The sequence below is a fragment of the Varroa jacobsoni genome, unplaced genomic scaffold (assembly GCF_002532875.2).
Source record: "Varroa jacobsoni isolate VJ856 unplaced genomic scaffold, vjacob_1.0 scaffold_1155, whole genome shotgun sequence".
In the NCBI taxonomy this organism is placed as follows: domain Eukaryota; kingdom Metazoa; phylum Arthropoda; class Arachnida; order Mesostigmata; family Varroidae; genus Varroa; species Varroa jacobsoni.
In genome coordinates this window covers 203,233-215,769 of record NW_019214057.1, presented here as the reverse complement: position 1 = coordinate 215,769, position 12,537 = coordinate 203,233, and the positions used below count along the sequence as shown (strand labels likewise).

General features: G+C 36.9%; 1 protein-coding gene across 5 annotated transcripts; it reads right to left on the bottom strand.

Annotated features, from left to right (window-relative positions):
• Positions 1-1,262: 1,262 nt before the first annotated feature.
• LOC111267191 (uncharacterized) lies at positions 1,263-12,337 on the bottom strand. 5 transcript variants are annotated; one of them, XM_022845270.2, is made up of 9 exons: positions 12,181-12,337; positions 8,096-8,213; positions 7,571-7,760; positions 5,990-6,134; positions 4,602-4,838; positions 4,213-4,288; positions 3,614-3,932; positions 2,754-2,904; positions 1,263-2,518 (listed from the first exon to the last, which is right to left on the bottom strand). In XM_022845270.2, the coding sequence occupies exons 2-9, from the start codon at positions 8,162-8,164 to the stop codon at positions 2,392-2,394; spliced, it is 1,314 nt and encodes a 437-aa protein (XP_022701005.1). In that variant the 5' UTR covers positions 8,165-8,213; positions 12,181-12,337; the 3' UTR covers positions 1,263-2,391. The 5 variants fall into 5 exon arrangements, with proteins under 5 accessions (XP_022701005.1, XP_022701007.1, XP_022701006.1 ...); XM_022845272.2 differs by having other exon boundaries at positions 7,571-7,712; XM_022845271.2 differs by lacking the exon at positions 12,181-12,337 and adding an exon at positions 12,099-12,147.
• Between the last annotated feature and the right edge of the window lie 200 nt (positions 12,338-12,537).

The following is a 12,537-nucleotide window of genomic DNA, read 5'->3' as shown; positions in this document are numbered from 1 at the left end:
TATATATCTAGGACTGACGATGGAAATCTTGTAAATGTACGTATTATATGGATACGGTAATTTTATTAATCAATAATATTATGATTGTTATATGTCATTCAAATCATTACCTGTCTGATCATGTCTGGAGATTCATAAAAAGCGTCTCTCTTGTCCTGAGTTTGTGTTAGAATCTCAAAAAATATACTAAATATATTAACCTTAAAGACTGTATTAAAATATACGTTGGCTGTAAATTGCCTTTGCTTATCCTAATATTTAAAAGCTTCTACATCAGTTTTATATACGACATGGAAACAATGAATACTAGAATAACACCAAAAAGCTGGAAGTTACACAAAGGCTCTATCCGACTATTTCGGATGCTTAGTATGCCACCTCGTAAAAGTTTGCCCAGGTCGTTTTACATTCTCGCTTTGAGGAGCAGCAACAATTAATTATCTAGGAGAACCTGATCTGAGCTGAAAATTATTATATACATGTAGTAATTATTGTGCTTTACGGTGGTTCTATATGCGGTCTGATTTTAATAAAGCTATAAAATGAATTGCGATAATACACTTTATAACTAATAGCTAAACGCTAATATAGCAGTAGAATAACAACAATTTTAAACACAACGGTCATAAAAAAGACGTTGAACAACACAACGACCATCAATTAACTATTATATAAAAAAAATACTGCCGAAAGTAGCAGTGATAGACAATAATGGTTACTTGTAATGATTACGAGAAAAATAGATAGTATTTTATTTTGAACCTGCTTTCTGTGTGTTTTGCTTTTTTTCGGGACCGCTTATTGAATCTTCTGTATTAACCGTTGATGAATTTACGTAACTGTAGAGCAATCGGAGCTTCCTGATTGAATCTTGCATTACTGTCGCGTATCTATTTCTTACAAAAGGTGGCTTACAACTAATCGAAAAATGCTAAATTCGCGCAGTGAAATGTCATCAGACTGGACATCAATATATAGTATGAAAATTGCGTTTAGAGTCATTAAGAGTATATGCTATCATTCAAATCATGGTTGTTACTGATAACAACTCTCATTTGGTAAACATTTTTAGCAAAAACATGGCTGGATTTTTCATCCGCTGAATCTAATTTTCTAAACCAGCCGTAATCGATTACTCAATTCCTTGTTCAATTCATGCCATTTTTTTAAATACTATTGGCACCAATTAGACACACGAACGTGTCCATTGTTTATTTACCGTAATTTTTTATTCTATACGTGTATCATAGAATATGTGACGATTCAATTATACTGTGATTTATTTACAGGTAATAGTTACAATACTTACTGAGTCTGCAAATTATAATATTAACGAAGTAGAGTATTAAATGTGGAATTTGGCTTGCCATTCATTGAAAGGTTAATGCCCACTCAAAATGACTAAATCCGAGTAATCAACTAAATACAAAGTATCGTTACAACTAAAAAAAAAACAAAGGCCATCCGCTATGAAACTTTATCTCTTCTTATTCTGAAATTAGCACTTTTCAATACTTTTAGTAAAATACTTTGTTTTTCTATCTGTTTGGATTGGACTCCTTCTAATTCTAATAGGCTTCAAAACGTGAGTATTTGTCTCAAAGGAAAGATCTATTAGAAATACATTTTAAATAATATTTAGTGCCAATACCATTCCTGTGAAAATTATCAACGAAGTCATTTCCAGGCCTAGCTATTTTTCCATGGTAAATGTCTTCCGCGACAGTCTTTGGGCATCTCCAATAGGTCTTCTTGATATAGGAACTTGCTAAAAAAACTTCAAATTAACAAACAGTACAACCTGCAAAGCCTCGATTTAATGTTTTCTTCTGAGATACCAGTCAGCTTACGTTGTGTAGCATATTTTAAAAGCTCTATGTTTAAGGACAACCCAAATATCGCCGAAACTTTGTTCTTTGAAAACACATCGTTTTCTTAATTGTCTCAAGCTTTCTATACGCGAAAATTATTCCATCATCTACTCAATTACAACTGTACTTCAACGTTTGAATACAATTTACAAACAAATGGAAGAAATATTTTCAGGCAGCTTTCATATCGAAAACTTACTTTGTATTGGTTTTCATGTGTACGCTTTCGTATACACAACATACTCCGGATAATTACACTCGAAGCAATAATATATTTGGAGGCGAGAAACAATAACACATGGTCGTTTAAGCTGTAGGTACCGAAAATCTTACACCTTCATATATACGCAATACAAATATAGGCTTGTTCAATACGCCCGGCTTAATAGGAAGATGTAGTATGATATTTGAAACAGTTTAGCAGATTTTAGCGCCTGTTGCTGTGTTAGGCCAAAGCCAACACTATGTGTGCTAGTTAGGCAACCACTTGTTGAGGCTGCGTGTTTGAGGAGGTTGCGATTCAAATGAAGGCTGGAAACACAGCTTTGTTTTTATCGGTCTCAAACACAGACACACGTATATGAAGCTTCTGGTCGATGACTGGTCGAAGCTGGCGCCAAATAAAGATGGCAATATTTTCAGCCGTACTGCGTAATCAAGCAAATACATTAAAAATATTAACAAAGGTTATCAGAGATAGTACGTGCTAGGTAAGATAATAACAATAGTTGTGAATATTCAAGCAAATAGCTAATTTTGCCACGCTAGTTTTTTTAATCGGCTTGGGCCGTTTAGACATCAATTTCGACTCACGCTAGCAACCTAATTGTCGTTCTCAAACAGCCTAAGAATATAAATCTTGGTAATATAAGTTATACATACCTGACAACGTTTTTGAAGTAGGGTATGTCAAGATCGAGGTTTTTATGGTCGACAACATCCAGTACATTGGAAGTGATGAGGCGTTTCAGATCCGCTAGGTTCATCACCATACCTGTCGTTTTGTCAATTGGTCCTGTAAGAGCAACCTCAACTACACAGCCAAAGATATTATTGAAATCTTTTCGTTTAGTTTTACAAAATACATCTTAGAAAGATTAATAATATTAATAATTCCACTTTTTTGTAGAAAAGCAGTTAAATAAAGCCTTTTTACGCTTGATAGATCTGTGTTAGTTTATTCGCCAAGGATCAGGGCTTGGATCGAGGGTAATGGTAATTAAATTTTGAGAACACCTATGGTAACACCAAACGCTACGGCGGTCCAGTTGTAGATACTTTACAGACCAATACCCTATAGTCTGCTAAGTTCATCTTCACTGGGGCTGGTATGGTTGAATGGATTCAAAATGTAGGATAACTTAATTTCTAGTGTTTTGGTTTTTTGTTCACTAGATTGTGCTGTGGATACAATAACGGCTTTTCGATGCCTAATCCACACATTTCTGGTATAAAAATGCGCGGCTGCTTATTTCTTCACGGTACAACTTCATCACAGTCCACAGCTCGTGACGCTGGAGAGCGAATCATAACTTACACGTTAAAGCATTGCACATTTTTTAAAGAGGCAAAAGCAAATATCAAAATACAACCAGAACTATCTCCGACTACGTAGCGAAAATGGTCAAGTTCAAAGAAGAATAGGGGCGGAGGACAAAGAGGCAAGTAAGTCATCTAAAATTAACCGGATTTTTAATACAACAATAACCCTACGTTTTCCGTAACCTACGATTTTAACTTACACTTGTAGTTATGCCCGTGTCCGTTGGGGTTATTGCACTTCCCGAAAATCTCTTGATTTTTAAAGGGCGTCAGTTCGGGACAGTGTAGTCTATGACTAGCAGAGAACTGTTCGGTGCGACAAATGGTCACGTAAACTTCACCCGAATCGACAGGAGAATAATCATCCTCAAGAGATACGGTCCCGTCGACACCAAAGGCGGTGTTTCCTTCAGCCCCTTCTGCATCGGTTGCTTCCGTCGCTTCGGTCACGAATACAGTTCCATCTCCGCCGCCGCCACCTGTATCTGGGCCCCCATTCCCGGTGCCACTGTCCACTTGCTATTCACGTTCAACACGTCATATACGCAAAATTTGATATATAGTATTTGTGTCCACGTCGTAATATTTCTGTTTTAATGCATATCTTCTCCGCATACTTTGAACGTTTCTGCAGTGATTTTAAGTAGTCAAGTTAAAAAATTAAACAACAGCTCACATTGAATTGTTAATCGGACTTACAATAGATTAGAACGATTACTCCGATGAATGGAAGGTATTGTCGCGAATTGAAGTAAGCGAGCATTTCGAACACATTATATAATACAAATATACAACGCACCTCCGAAACGACAACGACTTGGGGTTCACCAGAACCTGTTCCAACGGCTGACCCGTCTGATGTACCCAGCATGTATCTAAAATTGTTGCAAGGTCAAACAGCATATGCAGAATTAGCCTGCATTGTATAAGGCTCTTAGGCCTTATGAGCTTATACAGGGCGTCCCTAAGTACTTATAATAGCAAGTCGTTTATTGAGTAATCTATTCAGAACAGAAGCAGTTGCTTGAGAAAAAATGCCTTTAAGATTAGTACGAAAATTGACTAGCAGATATTGGTCAAAGGGCCTTACGTGCAAGCAAACGTTACTTTAAACTGCAATTATACCAACTGAGCAAATATAATTCACAAATTTTATCTACTTTTTTTATAGCTAGTGCGGGAACCAACCGAATATTGCTGTTGTGTTGTTGTTGTTGTTGCTGCTGCTGCTGTTGTTTGCCTGAATATTGCAGTTGTTGTATCTGAAGGTGCTGGATATGCTGATCTTTGCCGGAATAATTTGTCACATTGTCCTGATGTTTACCGGTTCGGGCATGTCTCTTGATCATGGTCATAGACCCGCAGATATCGCGTTTGCATACTATACAATAGGCGTTACGGGATGCGCTGTTTCGTGATAACCACCTATAAACACGTGCCCAGAAAACATTGCAATGTTTATTAATTGTGCACAGATTTAAGTCTCTTTGAAATGCCAAACAATATCCTGGTCCAAAATATCGAATATAACCATATCTATTTCATGCATGCCAATGGAAGAGACCCTCATGGACCAATGTATTGAGTTCAAAAATAGCTCTTTAGGTGGATTTATTTGGAGAACATAACGCGCAGAGGACTCATACCAAGTCTATCTCAAAAAGCTTGCGTATGTAAAATCTCTGGATGTATTTGATAATAAGCAAAATAGTTTGTATCTTAGTTATCCATAATTCTTGTTGGTTATTCGATTTCCCGCATTCTATGCAAGGCGCTTTAAAGCTAATCGCAACCGCCTTCTCACCATCCTAATCTTGAAAACAAAATGAAGTGTTTTTATGCCAAAGAGATGTATTTTTGTAGTACTTTTTATGGTGTGAGATGTCTGTCAGTTTAGTATCTTTGTGATTCGTACCGTCAACACATGGTTGATATTTTCAAACTGTGCAGTTAGTTCAGCTTAGTCTTAAATTTTATCCGGCTGCAGGTCGGGTAATTCATTGAAGACCATTTCGTCATGTATTGTCTTTCCGAACAAATTTAACTATATCGTATCAGGAACCAATTCTAAAGGGTGATGGGCAAGGTTGCACTTTGCCTTTATGAGCAGTAAATTCAGCTAGTTCATTGATGGCTAGTGAAGCAGACAACCTAATCCCGAAGTCTTCAATCCATTCTGCATTAAGTTTGTCGTTCCCAGACGCTTTTACACAATGCTTTTATGCACTTCTAATATTTACACTGGAATTTCGTAGCACATATTGTCTGCTCCACCGTTCTAAACAATTCACAACCAATCTATAGACGTTATTTTTTTGGTGAGGGCCAAAATCTCTTTGCGCCGACATTTCCGTGATAGGCAATAATATCGGTTGCCTAGTCGAAACCGATTCTGAATACACAATAGGTATCGACGCTGATGATATCGACGCTGGCCAAGATAGGTGTACGCATTTCAAAATGTGAAAAATTGTAGACTTTTATCAGACGGTCTACGCCATCGAGGCAGTTATTATTGTTATTATTATCGTTGTATCCTTTGAGATCCGCAAATATCAAGTCAAGCATCCACTTACCCTTGAAACTCAGGCTCGTCCAACCAACTATTCCTCCATCTTTTCTTGTACTTGAGATAACGAGATGAACCGAGCAGTGGAGAATTCCTGTGACCGGTTGCAGCTACTTCTTCAGATTCTGACAAACGTTCATCATATGACATGTCTGAAATGACAATGGTACTAGGTTTATTTCAGGTTGCTTAGGACTTATGACGATAAATAGGTTACAAAAAAAAACCGATTACAACAAACGCAATACGTTTGCCTTTAAACATTTAACGTAACTGGACATATCAGGCACAAACACAATAATCACATACGAATTAATACATAGCGGTGATAAATATTACCATACACAGCGCATAAAAAGTGTACACAGGATCGTTTAGTGCATGTTACCGTGAAGTTACAACATGGAGAGCAATTTCAGCGTTTGCTTGAATTGATTTGTATGATTCATTTTCGGCTACAGTATAGCAGTTATATTAACGTTTCATTGATATAATAAAGTATTTCTTTTATCATTTAGGTGCTCTAAGCGGCTTCTTAGGTTTGAATTTTTAATGACTTTCTGTATTGATGCCTTGCACTGGCTGCCTGAAAATAATCAAGCTTGTGCTTTCAATGAATTGTATGTGAAAAAGATTTACACTACATATATGAGAGAAATGCAAGTGGGGAGTCTTTTACCAAATGCCGAATTTATAACACATTGAAATAAGCTGTGAGAAGGATATCGTGGTCATGTCACCCTACACAATTTATTACTCTCATCTTGAAGTTGGGGGTACATATGATGCCATGACAACCGATTCTACTCACTGCAAAATTTGCCTCTTATCCACACTTACACACATTCAAAAACCCATTTGTAACCAGACTCCGCAGACGACGCATTTTTCTAGACTATTATTAAACTACATTGTTCAGGTCGGAAATTGTATGTGGTTTCTGTCAGTACAGACGATATAGATTTCATCACTGCATCTTACGGAATAAATAAACCAATGGCCTTATCGCTTTGACTAAAAACTTGGAGGCTATTGCAACGGCGCCGTAGGGTCGCACGAGGTAGGTCGAAATTTCATCCAGGCCTTTAGATAGACTGAGTGTATCATAAAGAAAGCTTTTAAGTTAGAAGATTGTGCGGCAGAACGGCCTTCCCTTCCCCATTGATCTTTTAGATGTGTCTCTTTTTCCTTTCTCATCCCTCTGCTATTGCTGTTGCTACCCTTCCCTTCCTCAAATTAACCTCCTTGGGAAAGGGCGAGAGGATCCAGTTCCTAAAACCAACAGAATGCCCCTTATCCAAAAACACAATTGGCGTGAGTCTAGACCGTATGCTAACGTATGACATACGACAGGAAACTTTGTATGTTCGCTAAATCTAATAATTCTATTATCATGAAATATTTGTGCGCAAGGACCCTGTATAAACTCGCAGACTGAGTTACGTACTGGCTTTTTTAGCTCATAGTGATAAATGTGCTTTATTATTTAAAAACGAATTATGCCACTATGCTCGTAGCTGAGGTTGGAAATAGATCAGTCAAACTCAATTTTTTATCATTGGTTCGTTCTACATTATGGATTTTATACCGCCTGCTAGGACGATGGCTCCATCGTGTTGTTGGACCTCCTCAACGTTTTCATGGCTGTCGGCCTCGACGCTACCCTGAGGATTATCCTGGTCGTCTTCCATTTCTTCAGTACCTTCAGCAAGCTCCACACCATGACTTCCCTGCATAGTAACACCAGGCTCTATACGTATTTGTACAGTCTCACCCTCCTGCAAAGATAACAGAGCCCTTTCCTAGAACTTACAACTTGAACTGGCAAAGTAAAGATGCCGATGGCAACGGAGAGACAAAAAGGCTGCTTCAGATATTTCTGAAAAACCCATGTTTAGAACTACTATATACTCCTTTAAATGCATTTTGCAAGCCTTTGAACGACAACAATTAAAACAGAAGACTCACTTAGAGAATCAGCCATTTAAACTGGGATTAAAATAAGGTTATTGCAGAGAACGTCTTAACCCTACTACGCTTCTTAATAGATATTTTCCTCCACTCACGGAAAGTAACAATGAGAAAAGTAGTAGCTGCGGGTAATTGTCAATACCTTTCCATCTTCCTGTTGCAAAACATTAACCACGAGCTCTTTTGACATCTCTCCTTTTATCATTGCCATAGCCTGCTACGCAAACTTTCGTTAGCTCCGTCCGTTGTTGTTACAAATCCTGCAAAGGACGTTCAGCAACAAATATATAAAGATTAGAAATTCTACAGAGATTCAAACACATTTGGTTATTTCTGGAGAGTCATCAAGTTTATAATAAAGTCAAGCGAAAACAAGGGCCTTAGGATTCGTATTCTGAATGTATCGTAATGAAGCTCAAGCTAACTACGTTTAGACTGTCTTGTACGTGCTGCTCATGTTGATAGACTTATAAAGACAAAAATATGTATATTTGACCAGTTTTGAATGCCTAAAGGCCATGGTATCACTATTCATTACATTTGTGTATAATTTTCTATAGACCATATATCTTCAAGCCTAGAAGAGTATATTTGCTCTGCAGAGTGCATATTAACTATTTTAAGACATGCACTGAACTGCTTTGTTAAAAATCAAAAGATTTACAGTCAGATTAGTCACCACTTTAGTAATGTATTTCATACCGTAACATTATTTTTCAAAATGTAATAATTCAAGAAAAACTATACTTCTAAATTGTTTGAGAAACTGCTTAGATTTCATGATGTTCTTGCGACATCCTTGCATCGACTTCAATGTAAAAAGTGCTATATTATTTTCGAACAGTATACAACCATAGCTTGAACTGGTCAATCAAGCACAAGGGAGTTTGCATTGAATCTAGTCAATGCGGTTTGAGTTACCTAAACTACGCTATATAAATATATCTTCAATGAGCATTTCATGTCAAGATTAGTGTTTCACATAGGCCTAAAACAAGGCAGAAGATTACAGATAACAACTTCTCTTGCTACTAGCTAAATATAAATGGGTTGCGCCTAGCGCAAAGTCGGCTAAGACGACATGAACCAAATACAGACTAGGATAGTACTTCTAATAATAATATAATATATCATATAAATCGAAAAGAACGTGAATGCTAGCACTTTAATGAACACATGGTGGTTGTTTAAAGTAATGTAATGTAATGAGAAAGATCATATCGAATGTTAGCTTTACATCCTATATTAGCGACGCTTTCCAGCTATTGAAATGAAGTATGTCTATGGCCGGATTCAAGACACCTTCAACCACCTCACCAAGTGTCTCTAGGTTTAATAGGCAAGTGAACAAGGACAATGAGGCAGACTCAAAAAAATATTTTTGTGTTTCACGTCCGACACTTCAGACGGCTGGTTGCTTCTCGCCATCGAGCCAGTGTCATAGGATTCAAAGTTGCGCCACTTCATGTGTCCCTAAGATTAGTGGGCAGGCATTTTACTACGCTGGCACGGGCGCGATGGGAAAGATCCTGACACTGGAAAACATGATAAGGAACAAGAAGACAAGAATCTATCTAGCCAATTTACGACGATATACATTACGATGCGGTTTCTACGTAGGAAGCTAGAAATGCAGATGTTACTCTGACGGCCGAAAGCACGGTCATTCATTTATAGAATACACTTATGAATAGAAAAACTTTGTAATACCGCTATAGGTGAAGGCAGTCTTACTTACTTCTAAGGTATGATAGCCGTTTAGTAATCAAACGAACGTTTAACAAGTTTAAAATAGTCTACTTTCAAAGAGTAATTTAGTAGATGCGTTCCTCATTTTTAAGTAATTATGTTGCTTAAAATAAACTTGGCAGGTGCGAAGAATTGCTTTCTTTATATAATTTGAATTCAAAATATTATTGCAACGAGCGATAAGCAATCCTAAATAAATGGAGAAATCATTAACAGATGGTTACAAAATGCATGTAATCATGAGTGAGGAACCCATACTATTAATAATTAAATTAATTTAAACATGTAACTTCCTACATTTATCAGCGAGAAAGTTCAACCGTTTTTAGCAAAATTGTTTCGCCCATCAGGTTTTTGACAGATCATAACGCTGGCTATGTCTCGGGTTGCCGTTACCGTTGCAAGACGTATCCCGTTAGAATGGAAGTTAGCCTTTTAACTTAATGTTCAGGTAAACTTGTAGCGCGTATGCTCAGGGGATAAATATTGTGATTAATATTAGAGGTTCAGTTATTTATTATTACATTTTATTATTAAATTAAGTATAACCATTTGTACAGCCACAAACCTATGTACAAACTGCTGCTTATTTTACTAAGTACATTAGTATAATTCCATTTACGTTTGACATTTATATAAATTTTATGCAAGATGTGCCCAGAACCTACAATTTTAATGTCTGAACTGAGTCTTTTAGATTATTTTTGATGACCTGCAACAAGATCTTGTATTATATGTTCACTTAATCAAAAAACCGGTTATGGTTTATCACCTATTTTTGGTCCTAACTTATATTTTAGGAATACGCAAATAAGACGATACTCTGGGCGACCTATGTTCAGCGTTCGGCCGACCAGATATTAACACCGGTCTAGAAGACGGCGTTCATAATCACGATATATTGGTTTATGTGAACTGGATACTGTCTAGTAAACAAATATTTCTTTAGTATACGTTGTTTTAAGTGAAATAAGCAATAATTATGTAGAGCCACGTTTGGGATATATATTTGGTAAGTAGGATAAAGTATCTTGGCCGGAGTTCTGTGATATTTTTAATATAACTTGTGCTTAGAAAACCTTAAATTCAGTTTACTTTCAAGTTGACATCGTTCCTAACCCAGATTTTCACAACTCTTGGCTGCAATGATTATTTCGTTACTCAAGAACAACTTGTATCAGATCACACATGTTCTTTTTTGACTAGATGTTAAGGGTCTGTACTTGTGTGGTTAATACTACCCACGACTTTTTTGCCACGTTCTTGTAAAGCATCCATCTAAAGCATATTGGGTCGCAATCATAGACAAAAAAATTGATCCGTGCATTTTTGCGAGCTTTTCTAAGTGGCACTCAGTGAGCTCGTAGCTTATGAACTCGTCTTCTATAAGCTGAAAGCGTGAGTGAGAATGAATCTTAAAGAGCTGGTATTCATTAAACCAAAATTAAAAAAATCATGTAGATATGAGTCTGCGTAAATATATATTGAAGTGGTCAAGGGTATTGTCAACTTCGTTTTGATTCTCAAGCTTTCTGAAGTGCTTTCTTTGGTTTTGGCTCATAACCTTCTTAAAAATATTCCGAAGCTTCTTAGCAGATTTGCTGACGGATCGAACTGAAAGAATCGTGTCTCTTCATCAGTCGAGGATGAATACAGTGTTTGAATCTGTTCTATCCAATACGTCTATTTACAGCCTATTTGCTTTTCTTTTTGCAAAAGCTTTAGTTCCTTCTACACAAATTGTGCCAAGGTAAGTCTCGTGCCCATCATCAATCGTATACAATCATGTGAACCATTTTCAGACATATGGCCAGGTACTAAACCATTACTTGGCCTTCATTTTTTCCACATTGTCGTCAATTAGAGACGTTCGAAGGACAAAAACGAAGTAAGTCTTCAACTACTCTTAAGCTTTTTTAATTTTTTTTTTAGAATTATCATAGTACTTATGATTTCAATGATGGTGATTCACTACAGATCTTCTTCGACATCCTCAACGATTTAGAGTGAGATATTTTGTTCGCGACAAAAATGATTAAAGCAAGCTTTTTGTTTTACATTCTTGTCAATTCTAAAGATTATTGAGCATATTTCAGCGTCTAACATAACCTACTCTAAACAGATTCAAAATATATCACTTTTCGAGCTTTACGTAACAATTAGATACATATGCATATCGGTGCCTAATTGGTACTGAACTTATACGCGGGCTTGTGTTGAAATGAAAAATTTCCAGTAACTAATTGGCAAAATCTGCATTTAATTATAACGTTTGGTTAACCGCTACGATGAACAAGATAGCTTAACTAACAAAAATTGTGAATAACGTTTAGGCTCATAGTATCTGAGTATCTGAGTTAACTAATTATATTGCGGATATAATCGTGCCACACTACCGGTGTCAATTGTCAAACACCGCAGCTACGAGATACCACCACGATCTCAACTGTGGTGCGTTTCACAAATCAGGTTCCTCACCTCTGGGTGACCAGTTTCCCGTTGACTGGGGGTGCTTCGTTCCAAGGTGGTACGTCCTGTTCGGGCGCCAAATCTCACCGGTACCAAACATGCTATAAAAATGAATTTCGTCCGCACCACAACAGACACTCTGTGCAGGGATGCCAATATCGAAACGGCTAAATCTCCGCTAAAAAAGCGGTAAACAGAGCAGTTGTCTTAAATTGAAAAACATATCAGGTGGTATATTTCTAATCAACTCAATCATTACATAACATCTACGTTCAATGTCTAATAATTAATTTTGCTAATATTTGATATCCAGGTTGTTGGAACTTGTTTGACCACCAAAGCAAACAGGCAAGACAAGCTGGTATG

Coding starts and splice junctions, on each gene's coding strand:
- LOC111267191 (XM_022845270.2), bottom strand. CDS start 8,164: ATGGCAATGATAAAAGGAGAGATGTCAAAAGAGCTCGTGGTTAATGTT. Junction 2,905..3,613: donor ACACGGGCATAACTACAAGT/GTAAGTTAAAAT, acceptor TTGGCTGTGTAG/TTGAGGTTGCTCTTACAGGA. Junction 2,519..2,753: donor TACTTCAAAAACGTTGTCAG/GTATGTATAACT, acceptor TTGATTACGCAG/TACGGCTGAAAATATTGCCA.